Here is a 22933-nt window from a genome sequence, read left to right as displayed (position 1 = left end):
ATAAAGGTAACAAAGTTATGTATGTGGAAACTGGAAAGGATAATTAAGATGGGTCCTTAACAAACTCGCCTTCATTTAATGTCGTTAGCCCTTCTCTAGTGATCTTCATGCTTATTGGATTGACAGCCGTCTAGCTCGTGTCTCGAAACCTAAGCAATTAAACCATTTATTAAAATAATTATACAAAAACAAATGAAAATAGAAGTTAAAAACATTGTTTTCATAACAATGTCAATAGCTTAAAATAGACTAAATATAAGGCTTCAGTTCAAGAAACGAAAAAATGTTTGCAAATTTGACTGCCTGACGTCACAATAGCTAGTCGAAAAAATTTCCATAGCCAAGTGGGAGAACGGCTCGCCAAATAAATCCAGATCTTTGAGACTGAAACACTTGTTCAATGTAAATACCGACAATGGACCAAATCTTTTGAATATAAAAGCTTGTTCTTTTGTTTCAAACAGACACAGAACTCATTTGTCTTTGCAAGATGCGATTCACTTCTGTTGTGGCATTTGCCATTGTGGGCCTTGTCCTGCTCACTTGGCAGGATAATAGCAATACTGCCTTGGCTACTACCACCAACTCGACGACGACATCCAGCAGCAATTCCACTTCAAGTTCCGATAATTCGACAACCACCACCACCACCACAACAACAACAACCACTACGACAACCACCACCGAATCTTCGGATGACACCACTGAATCAAGCTCTTCATCTTCATCCTCATCGTCCTCCAAGAAGAAGCGTGAGAGGCGTCGTCGGCGTCGTTTGGCCAGGAGGAGGCGTCAAAGACGCCGCGAAAGACGTGCAGAACGTCGGGCAGAGAGGAGAGCAGAAAAACGTCGTCGCGGTTAATTAATTGATCAAATTTATTGACATCATATAAAAAATCCTTTTTTTAAATAAAACGCTTACACTTTTGAAAAAAAAAACTGATTGGAATCATGAAACAGAGGACGAATTCACTTTCAAGAGTAATTATAATTATAATTAAAAGCATGTATCATAATTTACCTTAAAAAAATAGATTTTTGGCTCAAAAGTCTTGGGATGTTTCAATTTTTATTCAATTAAACGCATACATCATGAATACAAACTAAAATAGCGTTGATTATGTAAATAGATTTGAGTCGTATTATGGTTTCTCAAATTAATCAAACTATGATAAAACTAAAACAACCATACCATGTTATTTGGATGAGGTGAGTGCCATATTTCTAGAGCCTAATTAGATTGTTCTAATGAAGCAAATTCTTCCAATAAAAATCCAGTTAAAAATTGAATTAATAATCGAGTTTTGTAATTTTTCAATGCTAAAGGTGGGTGTAAAAAGGCTTGTTAGTAGAACTAAAGGAAGATTTCTCAATTTTTTGTTCACCACGATCCGAATGAAATTCTAAACTTACATGGCTTGCATACTTTTAGGCTGTATTTCTAACTTCATGGTTGGGAAAGTGTTAAGTTATTGATAGTTTGTTTAAAATATAGTAGCGTATAAAATTTTCTGCAATTGAATTTGTTTTTTAGTCAAAAAAGAAGCTCAAAATCAATATGACTAAAGTCAACTTTAATTTGCCTAAAGCAAAAGAGTTCAGTTTAAAGTTTCTACAATTCGTAGGAGATTCTTTTATTAATTTTACATGCAAACAAACGTTACATTTTGAATAAAAGCATGGGGAAAGAATGCGGAGTATTTGTTGACAAATTTCCTATTTAAAGCTAATATTATTATTATTATCAGTATTATATATAGTTCTGAACTCTCAACCTAACTATATTTTGCAAGCACTGGCAGCTAAGGCCTTTGGCTTACACTAGCCTGGGACTCGAACCCGGATTCTCGTTGTTGTTCAGTTGCCTAATTGAGTTGGTCACTTAGACAACTCATCTCCCGAGGACTGCAAAAGCTAATAAAAATAATAGACGATATTGAGTAACTGTAATAAATACGATGCCACTGATATTGAAAGGGTTAAATAAGTAGTTTTATATGAATAGGTTAAAACGTAATAGACAACACACCTAATAAAGACAGTTGGACAGATGGATATTTACCTTTTGCAAGGGTATAAAACGGCAAATAGTTATTTGCAAATTTTACGGCCTTACGTCACAATAGCGAGATTAAAAAATTTCCATTGCCAACTAAGAGCACGGGCTTGGCAAATAAATCCAGATCATTGAGACACAAAACACTTGCGAAATGTACATAACTATACAAAGGCAAGAGGCCACATCTTTTTGGGTATAAAAGCTTGATCTTTTATTCCAAAAAGACACAGAATCCATTTGTCTTCCCAAAATGCGCTTCACCTCTATTGTCGCCTTTGCCATCGTGGGCCTTGTCCTGCTCAACTGGCAGGATAACAGCAACACTGCCATGGCTACCTCCTCGAACTCGACGACATCCAGCTCTGATAACACCACTACTACCACCACAACAACAACAACCACAACGACTACCACCACCACCACCACCGAATCTTCGGACGATACTACCACAACCGAATCTAGTTCAGATTCTTCGTCGTCGTCCAAGAAAAAACATGTGACACATTTCAAACGACGTCACTTGAAAGGAAACAAAAAGTCAAAAAAATCCAAGAAAAGCAAAAAGAATAAGAAAAATAAGAAGGTTAAAAAGACTCGTCGTCATCGCGGTTAAATATTGTCCACCAATGAGTAAAATTGAATGAATCCCTATACGTATATGAAATGAAAAACCATTACTAAAATATATAACAGAATAAAACATCAAATCTAACTCTAAATTGAATTTTTAGTCATGAAGATGATTTTGGCCAAGTTTAGTTAAGTTTTTCAGGCTGATCACCCATAAGGAATGGTTTCCCGAAGACATACCAAAATTATATTTTAATTTTGGATTGAAAATGAGTTCTTAATTTCATTATAGATGAAAATTTTGAAGTTTTTCAAGCAGACTCTTTTACCTACATATGTATATCCTTAAGTACATAATTTGTTGCAAGTTAATTTAGTTTAGAAGTTTTTGATACACGACTAGGAGAAAGGTAAATGGAATTGTTGAAATTTGTAGCCAACTCTATTAACATCAGAAAACCATCTAGCCATCGTTTTAGACCTTTTTCAAAATCCAGGTCATATCTGAAATTTATTTTGTTTGTCATTTAATAAACTGTCTTCGTGGTTTTGCCAAGCATCCATATTTTTTCGCAGAGCGTATGTAAAATTTCTTCGCTTTAAAAACTTTACCATATATTTAGGTCACACCTCTGCCTAATAAATAAACAAAACAAAATTGTCTTCGACCAACTCAGCCTATTGGCCTAGATAACTCAATCTGTTTTCAATCCAATTTGAACGTGTGGCATTTTTTAACAACCAAAATAGAATTCTCAGCAGGTCTTGCAAAGAACCTGCATTGTAGGGATCCAAATGCGTCATACCCAAACAATCATCTAATACATAACCTTATAGATAGTAGATAACGCTTCATTTCAGGTTATCTCTTAACTGAAAAGAAGCGCTTACTTTAATTGATCTTAACTGCTTTAAAAATTATAGCATATAGCAGACAGGGTACTGTACTTAGGAAAGGGAAACTAATGTTTATTTGGAAAGTGGCATCCAATCATGAACAACATTTTAACAAATCCAGCACATACTTTTAGGCGCCACTTTGTAATGAAATTTTCGTTTTATTTGGAACATTTATTTAAATGACTTTACTATAGACTAAAACTAGGACATCTACATGGATATAAAACAGTCGATTAATGTAACTAAAACTAACTTAATATTGCCGCTTTTTGTATGTATGTATATGTATGTGTGTAAATAGTTAAGAAAGTAGTTTAGTTATTATTATGTACAATGTGTATAAAGGAATTGTTTGTATGGCAAATCGGTTCGTTCACTTGTTGAAATTCTCAATCTGCTGGAGAACCCAACTGCGTGACGCCGCCTGACAGACAATAACGTTGCCACGTCCGGGTAACTCATCCGGGGACTTTCTTAACTGAGGTTTTGGAGCAATTTGCGGTGGACGGTGTGGCGGCGGCGGTGGTGGACTACTTGGACGTTTCAGATCATTGTTGTCATCACTATATATAGCCGAATCACGAAAATCATTCTCCAAACTGTCCTCAACTTGTTGCTCGTACTCGAAATTTGTGGGCAATTCAGCCACAGAGCGTTTGCGTGGATGATGCTCACACATGCTGTCGCTGGAGGACGATGTCAACGAGAAGACCGAGTCCCGCTCCGAGCTGGCCATGGCCATGATAGTGAACAGGGTTTTGGGATCGGCATAGTCCACATGGGCCATGCGCTCACCTACCGCCTGACTGCCTTGGCGATGTAATATCGATTGACGACACATCTCACTGACATCGGAGACACGTCTCTCGGGCGGTCGATTGGTCGATCTACCAAATGCCATGGTCAGATTGTCAATAGAACGCAGAGCTCTTGGCAGCAAAGAGCTCTCCGAGTTGGATACCTCACGCTCAGCTTCCGGATTGCTATTGTTAAGCAGACGTTTCATTAGGTTCTTTGGTATGGTAGTACGGGACGATGACGATGTTGTTGTTGACGATGAATCCACACCATCCAAGGCCAAATTGATGACTGTACTTTGACTATCGCGTTTGAGGGTTGAACTGGAACTAGTGGAATCAGAGCTGCAGCTTTCACGCTGAACCATATCTTCGCCCACACGCTGAAGTACTCCCTCAGGTGAGTAGACCAAGGTGACATAGTCCGATTCAGGTCTGGTAGTGGGCAGTACCGATGACTTGGCTCTTTTTTTTAGAAGCTGAGCCGTCTTGGAACGTCCGAGCACTGGTGAGAATTTATATGGCACATGGACATTACGCAGCAAAGTCTCATAGATGGGTTCCTCTTCCACAACTTGATCCTTCTGAGCCTGCTTAGGTTCGGGTAGCTCCAGCGGAGGTGGTGATCGTGAGGGTGGACGTGGTGGTGGCAATGGTGGCTTCTCCTGACTGGGACTAGTGGGACTTGTGGCACTCTCACGTCGCTTCTGTTGTTTATTATAGATACGTTCGAATTCCTTTTGATTCTTAAGCAAATCCAATACAATTTGAGCATCCCGTTTGGACTTCTCAGCCGTGGTAAGGGACCGTGACTCTTCGCCTGTGCAATAGTAATCGCCTCTTTCGTCATTGTTTAACTCTTTGGCTTCTTCAGCCACTTCTACATCCTGTTCGACACGCAATTCCTCACTCGATTCGGTTATCTTTAGCACTGTGCTATCAAATTCACTGAGATCCATATAGAATTTAGATGAACTCTCCTTGGGTTTAGTGCTATGACGTTGTTTCTTCAGTGTGGCTATTCGCTTGGGCATGGTCTTGTGATTGTATTGCTTGACCTCAAAGAAGCCTTTACCTTTGGTCTTGCGTTCACTGAGATCGGGCTTGCTGCCACGCAGAGAGGCAGCATCACCATCATCGCCCTGCTCGGGTTCCTCATCCAAGCCGAATCCACCTATGCGAGGAACTGATTTACTACGCTCCTTCAATGCCTTGTAACTGAATACAGGTGATTGAGTTTTAGAGCGACCATTGCGCTGATCTCTCAAGATGCAAGAACACTCCTCCTGCTCTTGTTGTGGATTGCATTTGCAGGGCTCTTTCTCCGGCTCCTGCTTAATGATTGCTTCCTCAGGTCTCTTGCTAGTTCTATAACGCATGGCAGCGGCCAATTTCTGCAGGGCCGTGTCATCCAAACTATTGTTACGGGACAAAGGTTTCGTTGGTTTCGGTGGCGTTTGAGCGTCCTGTGACTCGAGCGATTCATTAAAACTGTCAAAGGATGTGGAATTTGTGACAGTTTTGCGTTTAAATTTGGAATTCCGTTGACGTATCTCACTGCGACGACAGGCATTGCGTCGCTCCAAATAAGTTGGAGTCGAATTGCTGCTAGAATGAAGACTCCATTTCCAAGTGCTGCGATCTGGTGTACGATCTGTGAGAATTTTTAACAACAATTAAAAACGGATTAATTTTCAAATACAAAGCGAATGAAAGTGCAGCGAAGCCTGTGGCGTGTACACAGAGGTGAAATCTGATTAATTTACCCCCTAAGGTATGCAACAGTCATTACCAAGTATACTTTTCGATTATCTAATGCATAGTTTAGGGAGCAAATTACGCTCAATTTACACCCCAGAGCAGCCTTTTGAGCGAAGCGTGTCTTTTTTGCGAAAGTGTGTGAGGGGGGAGTGTGAGTGTTGGAAAACATTCTAAGCTTTAGCAACCAGGAGCTGGTCCTTTAGCTTGGCGCTGGCATGCAAATCGTTCAATTTAACCAATAATGACTGGTATTAGTAGTTCGAATTCTTGCAATGAGTGTTAGTATTTATATTTTTCGAATTTGTATTATGCTTAAGATCAACAAATGCCAACACATGCAACACATGGAACCCAACAAATAGGAAAAAGTTATAAGCCAATTAAAGAAATACTTACTAGGCTCTCGTATACCCAGAAATAATTGGTTCAACTACATAATACATAATACGTCTACATATTACAATTAGAAAGTATTATTTCGGTTTTTGTTTTTTTTTTTGGTTAACAATTTTGGAAATAAATGAAAGTAGCATATTTTGTTTATTTTTGTTTTTGGGGGGTTCTTGGTTTTATTTTGTTTTTTGTAGCGCTTAGATCAGTCTCTGGTGGTTATTAGCCTTAGAACGCCTTACAAAACTAATCAAAGTTTTTTCTTTTCTTTGTTTTGGGGTATTTAGTTTTAGAATGCGTCACTGGTAGTACTACAACGGTAAACATATGGTAGTTAGATATCATTTAGATAGATAATATAATAGCAAATTCAATTAGTTAGTAATTCATTTAAATAAAACACACACCAAACACCAACAAAAAAAAAAGGTAAGAGGGAGAAAAAAGGAAAAATACACAAATTATTGTTGTTGTTGAAGGAAGGCAGCGGGAAGCAACCCATGACGGGGTACAGTTGTGCACAAAATCTACAATATTTGCAATTAAAATTTTCGCCATCATCATCATGTACACTGACTATATAAATCATTTTGCCGCAGAGGCGTCGACACATTTGGCACGATTTTTTCGGGTAAAAGTTGAGTTTTGTTTTTTTTTTTAGTTTTTATTCATTTTCCTTGACTAACAACTCACAAATCTTAGCTTTTGCTAACGACTACCACTTGGTTATGTCACTTGAGACTTCAGGTTGCTTCAGCGGCGTCTGAACTAAGTAAATACACTTGAAGAAACTAAACTGGCATAAAAGTGTTTAGGATTCTAAATAAAAGGTAGGCGATTGGTGGGAAGCGATTAAAAAAATCAAGTTAAGTAAAAAGCTTCAAGAAGAACTTCACTACAAACTGCAACACGTTTTCTCATTTTTCCAATAATTTCATAAAACAGTCTAAGCGCTAAGTAAGTTCAAGTTAAAACCAGTTGAGAATCACACGGGAATTTGATATTAAAATCAAGCTAAGCATACACAAGCTGATCAAAGTCATGTTTACAATTTGTTGTTTTTTGTTAAGTCAAGTCAAATAAAACTTCATATTGGCTTGTTGATTTCTTTCAGTGTACCCGCATGTGCATAACTGTAACTACTTCATCATATGGCGCGCCAAGTGCTTTTGGCCCAACAAACAACTCAACAAAACACAACAGCAAAAAAAGTACAACATACAACACATAGAGACAAACAGAGAGACAGAGATAGACGGAGAGACACAGAGAGTTTTGTGTTCCATAATAACTAAAGATCTCTCTCACCTTCCTCGTTGCCCAGCTGATAGACAAGCTCCTTGGCTCGCATGGGTATGTCAAGCTTCTCCAGCATGACACTTTTAATGTGCTGCGTCCAGACACGCTTCACCTCACGATTTCTGGCTGTCAGCTTGATTTGATTGCGCGGCTCATCGAAGGGTATAACATAGAAGCTGGTTGGCTCCCCAGGCAAATGTTCGCTCAGCATCAAATTGTTTTGCTGCATGGACAGAGCGAAAACCACTTAGCGGCACTTTCAAATGGAAAGTCATATAGTCAGGTAAAACTTACATGGATGTATGTCTTGAACTGCAAACGACCGTCTTCCTTTTGCTTGGTTATGATCAACATGGTGGCGAAAAGCAGGACCAAACGTGGTTTATTATGCGTCTCCATCAGTAGACCCTCTTGACGTAGTTCGCCCAAAACGGTCAACTCTAGGAAAATCAAAAAGTGGGATTAAATGGGATTGATTGATACTTTAAATTAAGACTAACCTGGTCCAAGCCAACCATCCAAGATGCCCGACAGTTCCTTAACACGACTTTGTTCCTCTTGTTTACGTTTCACCTGGTCAATATTGTGGGCCACCTGACGCATTATGGCATACGCCTCGGCCACCTCCTTGACATCGCAATGCTTACGTAGGCTCTGTCGATAGAGAAAAAAGAAAAAGGGCAATATAGAGTGGCAGCCCGCTGTCAGGCTTGAAGGTTCGACTCTGGTACTTACATCGAGCAGCAGATGATACTTCAAGATACGCTGCACTGGCTTCAGCAGATACGAGCCAAGGGGCAGACGATGTTGCAACAGCTTCTGCGTGGAGGCCAATAACGCATTCGTGTGCGTTGCCTGCAGCAGTTTGGTCAACAGTGAAATGGCTTCCGGGTAGCTTGTACTGCAATAAGCCCAAAAAATATACATTCCCATTTATGTATGACATACACACATAATAAACATGAAGATTTATGACTAAAGTTGAGGTCTTCATCACGGCGGACAAGCGGAAAATTTGAATTTAAAATCAGCCTCAATGCAGTGGGAGTGGGTTTGGGTTGGAGTTGCAGTTGGGGCTTAAGGTTTGGGAGTGGAAATGGGCTGCTGAAGATGAGGATGCGGACGATGATGATGATGTATGTCGCTATGTCAGGCAGGGCGACAAATCAAACTACAGCCATCAACTTCAGCGCGCGCACACACAGAGCACAGTTTGGCTTTAAATTGGCAATGACAGCAGCGTTTAAATGGAACATAGCGTGCCTGGACTGGTAAAGAGTCAGAGAAAAAAAACCCACAACGTTCAATCGTTGGCTTGTTCGTGTGACGCTGCTGGCCAACTGACAATCGAGATCATTTTGGTGGCTGTTACCGTTCGTTCTTGGCCATACTCTTGTTGTTGCAATATCAGAGATGAAGCTTTCCGTACACGCCATGGCAAAGCCACTTAGAGATGGCCACAAAAAACAGTGATTTCACTTGAAAATAACACTCAAATGTGTTTTACATAGTGCTTGAAATTTGTGTGAAGCTATTGAAACTTAAGATGATACACTTTAGTAGAAAATCCTTCTCTTAACGAGCATATAATGCGTACAAATTTTCTATCCGCCAGTAGAAGTCTTAAGACTTTTTAGGCCCGAACTTATCAAGCGAAAAGACCTTCAGTATCTATTGAAAAAACTAGTAGATAAAATTGTGGAGACCCTATTAAAACGAACGTTTAGATAAGATAGAATGGAATTGCAAACCACAATATAGTCCCTTAGGATTAATGATTCGCAGAATCATTAAATTCACTACTCACCAGTAGGTTGTGTACACATCAAAGCGTTCGCGCAGATCGATAAAACATTTGGCTATCTTTCCCGGTTCCATTCCCGAGTTCATGAGCTGTTGCAGTAGTATTGAATTGAATTCGTAAATCTCTTCTATGTTGGCAAAGAGTATTTGCAATTCGTCTGTACGCAAACAGGCGCGTTCTTTCCAATCGAGTAGGTAACTATAAAGAGAAGAAACACGTTCGGAAAATGTTCCTTCGGTTCAGTGTTTTATGACTCACCCTCTGATGACTTGACCCAGGTCCTCGACATAACTACGCTCTGAATCAAGAATTTCTAGAGAGGCTCTCTCTAGGACACTCATGGTGACTATGTGCGGATGATGTGGATCCCCAAGACCATTCTCACTCTCAGCCAGACTCTCCATGCTGGCCAGATATGAGGTAGTCGCCAGTTTGCCATTGAGCAACTGATCCGAGCCAGAGCTCGATGACGAGGAGGTGGAACAGATTGAGGAGGAGGACAATGGACGGTTGTAAGGGCGTGCCAACTCACAGAGTCGGGCAGACGACTTTGGTTTGATATCAGTCAAGCGATCTAGACTCTCGGCTGACAATTTGTTGGCCTCTTCCAACTCGGCCAATTGTTCAGCTGTTGGTAGTTTAAGTGGGACACCGCCACCCAAAGTGTTGGCCTTGACAATAAGGCTCTTGGTTCGGGCATAGGTTCGGAGCGGAGACGAGGCACAAGCAGCCGAAGAACTTCTTACCAGCGGCTTGCTAATCAGAGGCTTGTTAATAGCCTCGATTAGTTCCAAATTGTGCGGTTCATCTGCACCCAGATCGGCCAGAGTCAATTGCTCTATATGCTGGGCCACCAAATCAAAATTAATGGTATCGGTAATATCCACAGGACTTAGAGGTTCACTGGCCACCACAAATTCCTTAGACCTGATCGTTGGGGTGGCCGGTGTGGCAGGTTGAGCGTGTTGCAGCTGTGATGCCGTTGCCGCCAGTTGCTCCATTTCAATTAGTTTGATACTTTGCTGCCTCGGCAGGGTTAATTTCCGTTGACCAAACGGATGACCTTCAAAGAGAAAAGGTGTTCCAGGAGCAGCCTTATTTGTGGGCGTCTTATCGTCGTCGTTCACTGGCGACGATCCCGTTGACGATGAAGTTGATTTCCTGCCCTTTTCCGAAACCATGTAGTTCAAGGTGTTCACATACTCGTTATGTGATTCGAAAGTCGAGACCAATTCACTGCCCGATTGTGTGGATATTTTCCCAGTTATTTTCGATAGAGGTATATGGGATAGTTTCAATTTGGTTGCTCCTCCACTGGTGGACTGATTAACCGGTGAGCTTTTGATGTAACGCCCTGGCGTGGGACTTCTTTGTTGCTGCTGGGGTTGCTGCAATGCCTCAAGATCAACAGCATCCACTGGCACAGCATCGGCATGCGTGATTATCCTTTGGACATTGGGCGAGAGGACACGTATGTTATTGCCACGACGGCTTCCGCTCGAGGCTAGACTAGAGCTACTGCCGCCCAGCTCCTGATGCCGATGAACCACACTAAAGCGACTCAGTTGGGCGCCATCTGGCTCGTCGCGTAGCCCGGCTACCACCAGAGGCAGCGGCACATTCGATTGTGTGTTCGTTGGCTGACCACCACCGCCGATGCCACTTACCAGCGTATAACTGGCCGATTTTTCATCACTGGTTACACTGCAGCTGGATGAAGTGCAGCTAGTGTGGGAGCTGCTGGAGCTGGCGGTGCTGGTGTTGCTATTACTCCGTTTGGGCGTCGACTGGCCACTCGTTGATGTCGATGCTGACACAGTTGGAGCCGCTACGATGCTGCCGGCCAAGCTGTTCGTCAATGTGTCATAGATGCCCAGCAGCGAAGGTGCCAACTCTGTGGTGCTGCCTGCAAAGACCCAAAAAAAAAAAAAAACAACACGTAAGCAACCATGTTAAGAGCATACAGAACAAAAAAATTGTGGTTAAAAGGCTTTACAACAGTGGAGCTAAAGTTTCTATAGAAATGAAAGTAAACTTTGCCTTTATTGCCAAATTGTTAAATATATTGCTCCCATCTAAGGAAAATCATCTAATTGATTAATCAAATATACCGGGATTTGCTTCTTCTTTAACATAACTAATTTTCGTCAATAAAAGTCATAAAATGAGATTAGAAGAAGTCTCAGACTCAGAAACATCAACCAGCAACACAAGGAAAATATTAAAAATGAAATTCTAAATGAAGTATAAGCTTATCCTTGATTTCAGTAAGGATACAACTGGAAACTGAGTTAATTTAAAATTTAAAAACATTTCTGTGGCAACTCTTGGTATTTGAAAAATTTGTTATCCCATTTTACAAGCGACTTTTGGCCATATTTTATGGTTTTACCACTGTCATTAGTGGCATACGAGGTGACTTGAGGGTGGGGGATGGGGGTGTATGTATGTTTGGAGTGTGTGGGCTGGCGGCGTCTAACGATCATGGCGCGAATGATGTTGATAGGCTGCAGCACAATAATTTCGTGATATTTGCCATAATTTTTTTGCGTAAAATGAATTATGCCCGAGCCGGCACGGCCAAGCGACTCTACACCGACCAACAGACCGACAGAGTGCCAGAAAGACAGACAGAGTTGGCTTTGGCTGATGTATTGAGTTGTTTAGCCGCAGGATGCAACTAAAGTTGGAGTCAGAGTCCACCAGCATATAGAATGTGGCCATCAGTCAGGTAAGAAGTGGAGTCAAGTCAAGTCATGTTCTGGCTGCTGCCTGCCTGGCCTGTTGCATAAATAAGTAGGTTGCAGCAACTTCGACTTCTACTACTTCGACTTGCTGCCCCGCCGGCGGCCTGACATGTGAATTGATATGCCAACGCAACAAGGCAAAACCGCAAGGCGACGACGACGCCGACAACGATGACGATGACGATGAGCAAGCAAACTACCAACTATCATATACATACATATATAAAGTCAGATATACATATGTATGTATGTATGTATCTCAATATATGTATATAGGCAACGTCAACGGCAATTGGCATAGGCATTCCAAAAGCTTGCTCATCATTTCTCACAAATGGTTCAATTAATCAAAACCGCTCACAAACTGTGGATTTAATAATATTATCGAACGAATGTTTGAGTGTGTTCGTGTGTCTATGTGTGTGTGTGCCTACAGTTGATATATAAATTATAGATCGTGTCAGTCAATAGTCAATACAGTGCATATGCACGAGGGCAGCTTTAATGATGGCTCTTTAACAAGACCAACAACAACAAAAGAAAAAATCCATTGCAAATTGCAGAAATCACAACTTGTACAAGCAGAAACCATTCTATAAATACTCTCTTCCATGGAAGATCAATCAATTATATAGATAATTTCTTCAATTTGAAGCATTGAAAGAGGCAATCACATAGTTGCGAATAATGACGAGGCATTGCCACATTATCAATTATAAAGAAAACCCTTCTTGCAATAGTAATTTGCGATAAAAAAAGTTCCATACCTTTTAATTACATAAATAATGTCTTTATTTTCTGACAGCTAACATATTTTTTAATGCTAACGAAAAGCCTTTGCAGTGCCAGTCCTTTGCTTTGATCGAAGAACATAGACAAATTTGTAATCCTTGTAAGTTAATATACTAGAAACGCGGCGCTTGGAACTATTATCTTATTTTCAGATAGATAATACAATCGTTCATTGGTGAAGAAACTGAATATAAGTATGTGTATGTCATTATTTAAATGAAGCTTTTCCCGAGCCTCCAAAGCTTAAGTTTCCTCCAACAATAATAAGATGTAAAATTGTTCTATTACTTTGGGCCCTTTACACTTGCTGTTGTTACTTTTTCTAATTTTCAACTTGTAAAAAAGGTTTAAAGTGTTCAGAGATTGTTGAATTCTTAGCAAGAAACAAGTTTGTCTCTCATAGTTTAGTCAATTTTTTCGAAATGTTCTTCCATTTAAAGGTGAACAAATAAGGCAATTAACTTTTTGCCTTTCGGTGAGCCCGAAAAGCGAAAAGAAAACTAAAAGGAATGAGAGTAAGAAAAATCGTTTGGTTCGCCAGTTCGTTGCCTCTGCCCACATTAGGCAAACAGCTACTGGTTAATGGCAAATGGAAAAGTGGTCAGTTTTGTCGATGGAATCAGGTTTTCAGCTATTTAGAATTTAGCATCCTCATTCAGTCACAGTCTCCTAGTAGTAGAGTGTGTGGTTGCATACAGTAGCCAACGGGGCACTTTTTCTTCTAATTGCAAATGGTGTCAATGTGGCTTAGGCAATGCCACACCACACTAAGACCAAGACGATGACGACGAACAACAATTAGCTAGGACTGGGAGTAAAATGAGCCGCGCCCACTGTCCAACTGATGGACTTGATAGACTGCCAGACTCTCAATCTTTCTCTGACTCTGACACTGTCTTAGTTTTTAGTTTTTGGGCGTCTGACAACAAGTCATAAACATGATTTGTACATTTAATTTTCCCATCATGTTTTTGCCAGGCGTGGGTTCTTCTTCAAACCAATTCTCATCCTCATCGTCATCATCTTCGTCTTCATCCTCATCCTCAAGCTCTTGTCTTGTCGGTTAGTTCTGACCCAGTTAAATGGCAAAACGTTTGCTTAATTGCCAAACGTGGGCTGGGAGACAGGTTCTCGCTTTTTGGTTCTATAGAGAAAAAAAGAAATGATGTTTGGCTTAATCATTGCCACTTGCCACGGCTACTTGCCCCATTCTCCCCAGTCTATATCTCTCTCTCATTGGTCTCCATCCCGCAGAGCATTTAATTAAATGTCCAACAGCTGCTGCAGCTGGCCAAGATTTGTATTTCGTTTTTCTTAGCGATTTATGGCATAATTTGAAGCGACAGTTTTATGTGCGTCTCCGGCAATCAGGCCAGGCGATCTCTGTCAGAAATATGCAACTAAACATAGGCCTTGTCACTTTGCTGTCTTGTAGAAAACAATGCAAGAAATTGGAGTAGCTTGAGGAGGACAAAACCAGAAAATAAAAGGGAATTGCCTGGCTAGCTGGCTGGTTGGAACCTGGCCCGAACTGGAGACTCTTAAAGCTGGCAATTTATGGCTTAGCTGACACAATTTCATAATGCCAAAAGATTACGCGATTGTGGCTAAAAATAGCCAGACGGTAAAGGTCAAAAGATGCAGCTGCTTTTCAATTGGAGTGGTATCGCATACCCTACAGAAAGAAAGGGAATTCTTATAACGACAAATTGGATGTCATAGGCAGAAATGGTACACCAAAAGTTGATTGCCAACGAAAGAGAGGACTCTCTATGAAGGATATGAAGAAGGAATATTGAACCAAGTCCAAAAAAGGTCTATAGACCAGGAAAAGTCTTTACCTCATTCAATTTAGGATGGGTTTTACCTGCAGACAGCGAAAGGATGACAAAATTGGAGATAAAGATACTTCTGTTATAAAAATTAAAAGTGTCAATTTACCTACTTTTAAAAGACAGACAAAAACCAAAATCAACTTCATTTCTACTATTTTTGTAGAGTTTTCACCAATTATTTAAGGGTAATCACAAAGTCGCATTAAATGATTTAAGGTATTCCCAGTTTTGGTTTCTTTAGACGGTAATTTTTTGGGTGCTGACAGCAAAGTGCACGTTGGTTCAATTGTGACATTGAATTATGTGAGGACGGCAAGGGAAAGTGCTTGTGCCTGGTCGATTGGCAATCGGTTGACAACTTCACCACCTACCAAACTGCAAGCTCCGACTTCGATTAACTCCTTTCAGCCAACTCTTCACCTCCCATCAACATCGTCATCATCATCATCATGATCATCATGTTGACCAACTAGCGATGGCTGTAAAATTAATGCGCTTAGTCGCCGTTGTCATCGTCGGTTGTCTCTGTGTGTTTGTTGTTGCTGCTGCCGTCTGGCAATTGATATTTTAATCGGGCATTTCATTTGGTTTGTGGCGCCACGTGAATGTTTAGGGAAACACAACAACATTGCCTCGCTATCGCTACACGTTGTAAAATGGTCAGTGTTGGTGTTGCGTTTTATGGCGATTTACGTGTTTTTAACATCACTTGGCTGGCGGCACGCATTTTGCAATTGACCATATTAAAATATCAACAGCAGCAATAACAACAACACCAAGAAAATTAAAATACGCTTAAAGACACATTCACACTGATAACGCACCGTCGCAACAAAAAGCATTATGTTTTATACAATATGCGATAATGCGTGGTGAGGTAACTTGCGGCAAGAGCAAAACAGAAAAAACGCAAAACTTGAAACGGAAGCCAAAAACTAGCCTCAGCCTTTTTTGAAAACTTCATTGGGTTCCACATGTATGCATATTACTTTGAGTGTGTGTCTGTAGAATTTACAACATTTTTTTATAGCGGAAGCAGCAAAACACCTCACACAGAAAACAGAACAAGATCGTACAACTTTATTGTCCATGTGCCATAATAGACAGAATGTGCTAAAGACGAATACTGATCTACCCTAAGTTGGGAGAATAATCACGAGAAGATTGAAAACATATGAATGGGGAGGTTTGTGGCAACCAAAGAAGTCTCAAATTCTTCAAATGTAAAGAGTTCAAGAGCAGAGTAACTTGGATCGCGACAAGTCTGAAAGTTTCCAAGGCTTAAATATCATATTTATCATTATCCTATGTTTAAATGATGACGACAACACACTGGAAAGCACTTTAAAATGTTAAAATCAAAAGTCCCCAAACTCTATACTATGCTCCAAATGTGTTAAGATGCCAAAGAACCATTATGTAAGAGCAACATTTCATGTAGACCCATTTCAATTCTTTGAAATACAAAAAGAGTGCTACTAAAAATTAACCCCAATAAATTTCTTGGAACATTTTCTCTTTGAAAGTGAAAGACCAAAATGTTAAGCAATTTTAACAAAATCTCTGAAATTAACGGAGTTTGTTTAATGATTTCAAAATGCTTTCGAGGGAAACTAATTATGAATGAAAGTGCTTTATACTACGCAGGGGAAGAGAAAAAGACTGTAACAATATTGTGTTCAATTCCCAGGCAATTGTCTCATGCGATTCGCTGTAGACCAGTTGAATGACTAGAAATTCTTTTGAAATTAAGCGAATCTACCAGACTTGAGCATAAGAAATAAAAATTCTTGTGATCGCCCTCACGGATTGTTGCAGTGGGGATTTATTTTTAGCTCGGGCCAACAGATCGCATGGATCACCAGGCACTTAAACAGCTTGCTTCCCGGTCTCGGTCTTCTCCACCCCCAACCCATTGGAATGGGTAGTGGGGAGATGGGAAGATGGGGGATTGGTTGACTGAAGAAGTCAGCGTTGAGGCCAACGCCAACTTTGCAACTTTTGCTTTTAGCGCTCGATGCTTGCTCCTCTTCCCTCTGACTCTCTTACAGCGAAAAGTGAAATCCTTTTAAAACAGCAAACAAAAATCTAGGAAAATGTCGCCGCCAAAAAGTTATAAATCTTGTTCATATTTGCACGTGAACAGGCGGCGGCGGCAACTGAGAGTCCAGTGACCACAGTCTGGTAGTATGACCGACCAGGCCTGGCAGTCTGGTTCCAGACCAGGCCAGGCGAAGCCATAAATGTCATCTAGACGTTTGGCATATTAGTTTTCCTCTATGCGTAGCTACGTGCTAAATTCCATGAGCCTAAACAAAAAACAAAAAAAACAGCACAACCATTAAAACTTAAGCTCCACCATGCGGACGGACTCCCTTGCCCAGGCTAAGCAATATGCCAAGGCTAAAAAGTGCTAAAATCTCATAAAACGTTGCCTGACTGCTGCTTCTAAATTAACCCTATCCGTGGAAAGTGAAGAACGCAACAAGAAATGGGGTCTCGATACGGAAGTTCTAGCGATGGCACTAGATAAATATCGCAAATATCGACCACGATGGAAACTTCTGTTGGGTAAGCCAATCAAAGGGTCAAGAGATTAGGACTTTACACCAAAAATTAAAAAAAATTGTTCTAAAGCAAATTTAAAGGCGATAAATGGGAAATATTTTCAGCAATTTTTCACAAACAAAGTTTTCCAGCTGGTTTATTTTCTTCTTCGATTCGAAATAAATTTGTCGAAATCGAAATTAATATCTACTCTCGTATCCGTTTTCACTTCGTTATTATGTCGTTAACCATCAGTTGACAAATATTTTAAATGGAATTTCCAATCTAAATCGATTTGTATATAAAACAGGTGGAATTTGTTTGGCAATAAGACCTTTTATTTACTTTCTAATAACTCCAATTCATAATAATTGCATTGATACAATATTTGCAACTTGAATGGGTGCTAAAATATCTCATTTCACATCTTATAATGGCTAAAATATGAATTATATTAGGAAATTTAAGTCCAACTATTTGAAGAAATTTTTATTTTTAAAGCTTGGACACATTAAACGAAGTATTTTTCCACCTGGTGGATACCCATTTGTTCTAATGCTCAGTTTGCCTCATGTTTTGAAACCACTGTGCGCTGTTGCGTTGCCCTCTGCTGACATGCGACACTTTGCCGCTGAAGTAAAGTTGATGTTGCACTTTGCACTTGAGCCTCTTTCAAACACTTCTCGGGACAACACAGAACAGAACAGAAGAACTGAAGAGGAACTTTCCTTGCTCTCAGTCGGCACCATGCTTCATGCATTTCAATGCAGTGACTTTTTGACGTACTGCGTGACTTTGGCATTTTTAGAGGAACGGCTAAAAGGGAATGGTACACACTGCAGTTGGTCATAAAAATACGTATCTTCCTCCCGTTTCCTTCATCTCGGGTTTGGTCCCCTTCCACGGTTTCTGTAATACGTTGATGAATGGCAAACAGGCATAAAAGTGTGAAACATTTTTTGTGACTAAAAATAGAGGTAAAAACTCAAAAAAGAAAAAACAACACACTAAAATTTGCAAAACTAATTTGGCCGAGACCGCGACCAAGACCGAGACCCAGACCTAGGCCAATGGCCTTTTTGCATTCGCTTTTTTTTGGTTTTGTTTTTGGCGGTGCCAAATATGGTTGATGCAAACCGTTGATGCAGGCCAGGCAAAAATGGCCATGACCAGTTCAAGGGCTGTGAGAGAAATTCCATTTCCAAAATCCATTGTTTCGAGCTTTGGGGCCATACGATAAAGTTGTCCAAAAGTCGAATTTAATTACAAAATGGAAATGGAATGGAAATGCATGGAAAGTAAATGACCTCCGCCCACTAAATAGACAGACAGACAGCAAAGAGGAAGGGGGCAGCTTACAATTAATGCAAATGGACGCCAACTCGAACTACAGCTTCAACTCCCAATGTCGTACATTAATCTGTGCGGACAGGCAACAACATTTTCATGCGGTTTTTGAGGTTTTCGCTTTCGAAATCAATTTTCTCATATCAAATACGCATCAGCCGTGAGTTAGCGATTGAAAGCGACAGGAAATGTCTGTCAAAACGTAGCTTGTTGCTGGGGTTTCTTTTTACCCTTCCCCATCCGCTTCTCCTCATCCTCTTCTCAGTGCTCACAATTTGATTGATTAATGTGGAGCAGAAGGAGAAGAGAAGATTGCATAAGGCTTATAATAAATAATATAGAAAAATGTACTCGTATTTTTTTGTTTTGGTGTTTTGGATATGTGGGCGACACTGCTAACCCAGTCACAAAACCGTCAGTCAGTCACTCACCCATGGCCCATTTGAAGGCCAACCATAAATGTAGATAGAGGAGTCCAAAGGTGTCTTTACTTTACCATTTAGCCGTGTTTATTTAAGATACGGGCCAACTGCACTCTCAGTGGACTAGTATTGACTTCTTGTTAACGGTAAACGGATTGCACGCAGCCAACAGCCGCCGCCGCTGCTAATGAGCTATATAAATATTGCCAAGTTAAATTTGCATTGGCAAAGAGTCTGTAAATCAGTTTGTTAACGAGCATCCCAGACAATTGCAATCCAATCATATTCTGTTGACAGAGTTGAAGGTCTCAGGTCTCAGAGCAGGATCAGTGATTATCATCGGCATCATCATCATCATCATCATCGTCATCATAATAAACGCCTGTCAGTCACAATCAGAGCATTGTGGTTAGGAAATCTAAGAGCTCTGGCCATATATAGAACAGAAATCAGAGATTCCACCTCTCCCCCGTATATAGCAAGGCCGCATCTCTATGTAAGTCTCTGGAATGCGGTGCCTGTACTTGCCTTAACTGGCGCTACAATCGCTGACCATGTCAGTGTGTGTGCCATATGCCCAAGTCAATCAACGAGAGTAACTTGAATAGTTTTGCAGAAACTATTACCTTGGTACATTGTATTTATTTCCCGAGAATCTAAGAGAACAATCGCTTTATATCTAACTGAATCGTCAACGTGTAAGATTTCCTTAGGATGCTCAACATACAAAGTGAAACGGCTAGCTAATTAACCTCTCGTCAGTAAATATTGTTATTGGCAAAGTCACAAACACTTAAACAATTTATTTGAATGATTGTTACCAAATAAGATTTTAGTTAAAGTATTAACAAACAACTTCACACATAAAATGTCTCGAAGAAAAGTCCAAAAATGTGGTTAAAAATTTACCATGACGAACTTTTGCTTGATTTTAAAGAGTTTTCTCTCCGCTAGGCAATAACTTTAAGGAAACAAATTAAATGTGATCGTAAAGAAATATACTTTTAATTATGCTATTAAGTAAATAGTAAAATGAAATTTCATCTATTTACGATACATATTAAAAATAAGGGAAAGCCGCCTGTCTGAAAACTTTCTAGGTAACCCTCGTGTCAGCCACATGCCACAGAGGCCGAGTCGAGAGTCAGATGCAATGTCAATGCTATTGAAAGCCTTCAATTAACGGTCAATGCACTGACTTTGATGCTGAGAGACTTCAAAGTGGTTCAAAGACTCTTTTCTTTCCACAGAAGAATGCCAAAGTAGTCCTCGTCTAAGTGTCTGGCTGGACCACCAGCGAAGATGACGATGACGATGATGCTGCTTGCATTTGCTGTTGCTGTTGCTGTAATTGGCAAGTGGAAAAGCCATAAAAAGCAGGTCATCCACAGTGGGCAAAGACAATCAAATAATGGCCAGTTGTTTTAATTGATGGCAAGAGTTGCGCAAAACTATGTGGGCATAGACATACATAAAATTTCACTGCCATGGGCAGACCAACAACAGCAACAACATCCAGGCTAGCTGGCAGGCAGGCGAGCAATCCAGGCAGTCCAGGCAGCTGTCCATCAGTAATTTACAGCCAACCAAACCCCCAAACGTTAAACCATTTCCATTCCTCTCATGTTAATGAAGCAGACGAACCAGCAGCAGCAGCAGCAGCCGCAGCTTTGAGGATCGCTCCGCGATGGCGTGATGAAAGACAGGAAAAGGCGAGCAACAATTTAGCGCTTTAATTTGATGGCGACACAGAAGGCCAACACCGCGAGAGAGCGGCAACAGCAGACGAGTGCAAATTCTATCAACAGCTTTCAGTCTAGACTCTAGACCAGATTCAATGTTAGAGCACTGGTCATTCAGTGGGCACATTGGGTAAGCAATTTATTTTAATTACTACACAAAACAAATAAAACGAAACATTGCGAAACATGGGAAATCAATTTTACGTATGCATCAACATCAACCTTTGGCAACATGTACCTAAAGTAAAAGTGCATTCAACCTTTCTGTGAACCTCTTTTTGTCAGAGGCCTACGGCACTCTTAATTTGAATTGACTTCCGTCAACAATAAAGGCCCAAGACTGGAGTCTCGAGAAAGACCGAGACCGCAACCAAGGCTTTGGCCTCAGCTCAAGATTCTAATTGCAACATGTTGCAAAGTAAGTGCGGACACTTGCAATTAATAAGAATGCTGCTGCAAAAACACAAGGTCCAGGCTTCAGCTCGTATGGTGAGTCCATAAAAGTGACTGGGCCTTCTCTCCGTCTAAGTCTTAGTCTTAGTCTTTGGTTTCCCGGTTGCTTGGTCTCCTATATAGCCAAAGGGCTCAACTTGGAATGCGGCGTAACGCCAGCAACATTTCACGCTTAATTATAGACGCCAAACGCTAGGAATTTTTCATAAAACATTGAAGTACCCAAAGGAGGAGGAAAGTATAAGAAGAAGTAGAGAGGTACTAGCCATTTCCTATAACCATCTAACTAAGTCTAATGCCTGCGTTAAGGAAAAAGAGAGTTTATTTATGTGTGGGCCGATGTTTTGTAATTTAATAAGCAATGCAAAAAAAAGCAAGAAAAAAACACACTCACAAGCACACTAAAAAAGGGGCGCGACAATGTTGCTATAGAGAAGCCCAAGAATCATGATTGAAACTTTCCTGGAATACCCTACAAAAGGAATTCACATTAATTAGGGCATCAACTTATCACTTTAACGTATCTTTTAAACAGTTTAAATCCTTTATGAATACCTTTCTTATCCTTTCCTTTGGTTCTTTTCTGCTTTTTGCCTATTCTTTAATCAATTTTTTTCAAATTCCTTTCATTCTTTACTTTATTGAAATTATGATGTACCCTTGATTGTAGAGAGTATGCAAAACGTTCTTTCACGTCTCTTTTTTTATCCATGTTGCTGGCTAATAGTCAAAGGCAAATTCCACCCACACATGAAGGATAAAATATGAAGGAGGAGGGGCGTCTCATGGAGCGAAGAAAGGGGAATATCGAAAGACAGGCACACGCCGTTAACGCCTCTGAAGACGTCGATGGCGACGGCGCCAGGTTTTACGAAATTGCTGACTCAGATCGCGGGGCTCAACAGGAATGTGACCACAGCAATAGCAACAGCAACAACAACAACAACAATAACCGCAACAACAAGCACAATTCATATGCAATTAATAATTGGTTGCACATGCGCAGAAATGTTGCCTGCAGCACGGATGATGCAGATGATGAGGACGATGATGCGCAACATTTTCCTTGGCAACATTCCACCTTTGACATGGTGAATGTGTCTATTGAAGACTCTCCTTATGACTAATTAGATGATTAATTCAGAACTTGCAGAATGCACAATGTGAATGGAAATGATGGCAATTGTTGCAATTGCCATTGACATTGCCACACATTCTCCCCGTGCCGGGCCTGGCCGACTGGCCATGATCAGCATATAAATTAATATCAGCGACACATTCATCATATTCAATTGAGTAGACAGTGAATAAAAAGAAGAAGGGGGTCTGGTGGGCCCACCCGATGAAAAGAGGAAGGAACTACACAATGAATCTCTCAATACACACACACAAATCTTTATACGAAAAGTGGGGACAATTTTCCTATCAACAAAAAGAATGAAACTCCACTTATTTTGGGTCAAGTTTA

General features: G+C 40.5%; 2 protein-coding genes across 3 annotated transcripts in view; one reads left to right on the top strand and one right to left on the bottom strand.

Annotated features, from left to right (window-relative positions):
• Positions 1–490: 490 nt before the first annotated feature.
• On the top strand, positions 491–2672 carry LOC137577859 (protein new-glue 1-like). The gene is made up of 2 exons (XM_068291421.1): positions 491–696; positions 2468–2672. The coding sequence occupies exons 1-2, from the start codon at positions 491–493 to the stop codon at positions 2670–2672; spliced, it is 411 nt and encodes a 136-aa protein (XP_068147522.1).
• A 995-nt stretch (positions 2673–3667) lies between these two features.
• Positions 3668–22933, bottom strand: part of GEFmeso (Guanine nucleotide exchange factor in mesoderm) — a 50632-nt gene continuing 31366 nt past the window's right edge. Inside the window, exons 2-9 of one of the 2 annotated variants that reach the window (XR_011032607.1) lie at positions 9839–11486; positions 9584–9778; positions 8512–8677; positions 8277–8430; positions 8071–8216; positions 7786–7999; positions 6484–6788; positions 5867–5980 (exon numbers count right to left, since the gene is read on the bottom strand). Coding sequence is in view for 1 of the 2 variants with exons in the window: in XM_068292158.1 (XP_068148259.1) it covers positions 3903–5980; positions 7786–7999; positions 8071–8216; positions 8277–8430; positions 8512–8677; positions 9584–9778; positions 9839–11486 (4601 nt within the window). In the remaining variant the exon portion in view is untranslated. Of the gene's footprint in view, positions 5981–6483; positions 6789–7785; positions 8000–8070; positions 8217–8276; positions 8431–8511; positions 8678–9583; positions 9779–9838; positions 11487–22933 lie in introns of both variants that reach the window. The other variant, XM_068292158.1, reaches the window with a different exon arrangement.

The sequence above is a fragment of the Drosophila tropicalis genome, unplaced genomic scaffold (genome assembly GCF_018151085.1).
Source record: "Drosophila tropicalis isolate 14030-0801.00 unplaced genomic scaffold, ASM1815108v1 contig_593, whole genome shotgun sequence".
Lineage (NCBI taxonomy): Eukaryota > Metazoa > Arthropoda > Insecta > Diptera > Drosophilidae > Drosophila > Drosophila tropicalis.
This window is presented reverse-complemented; position numbering and strand designations above follow the sequence as displayed.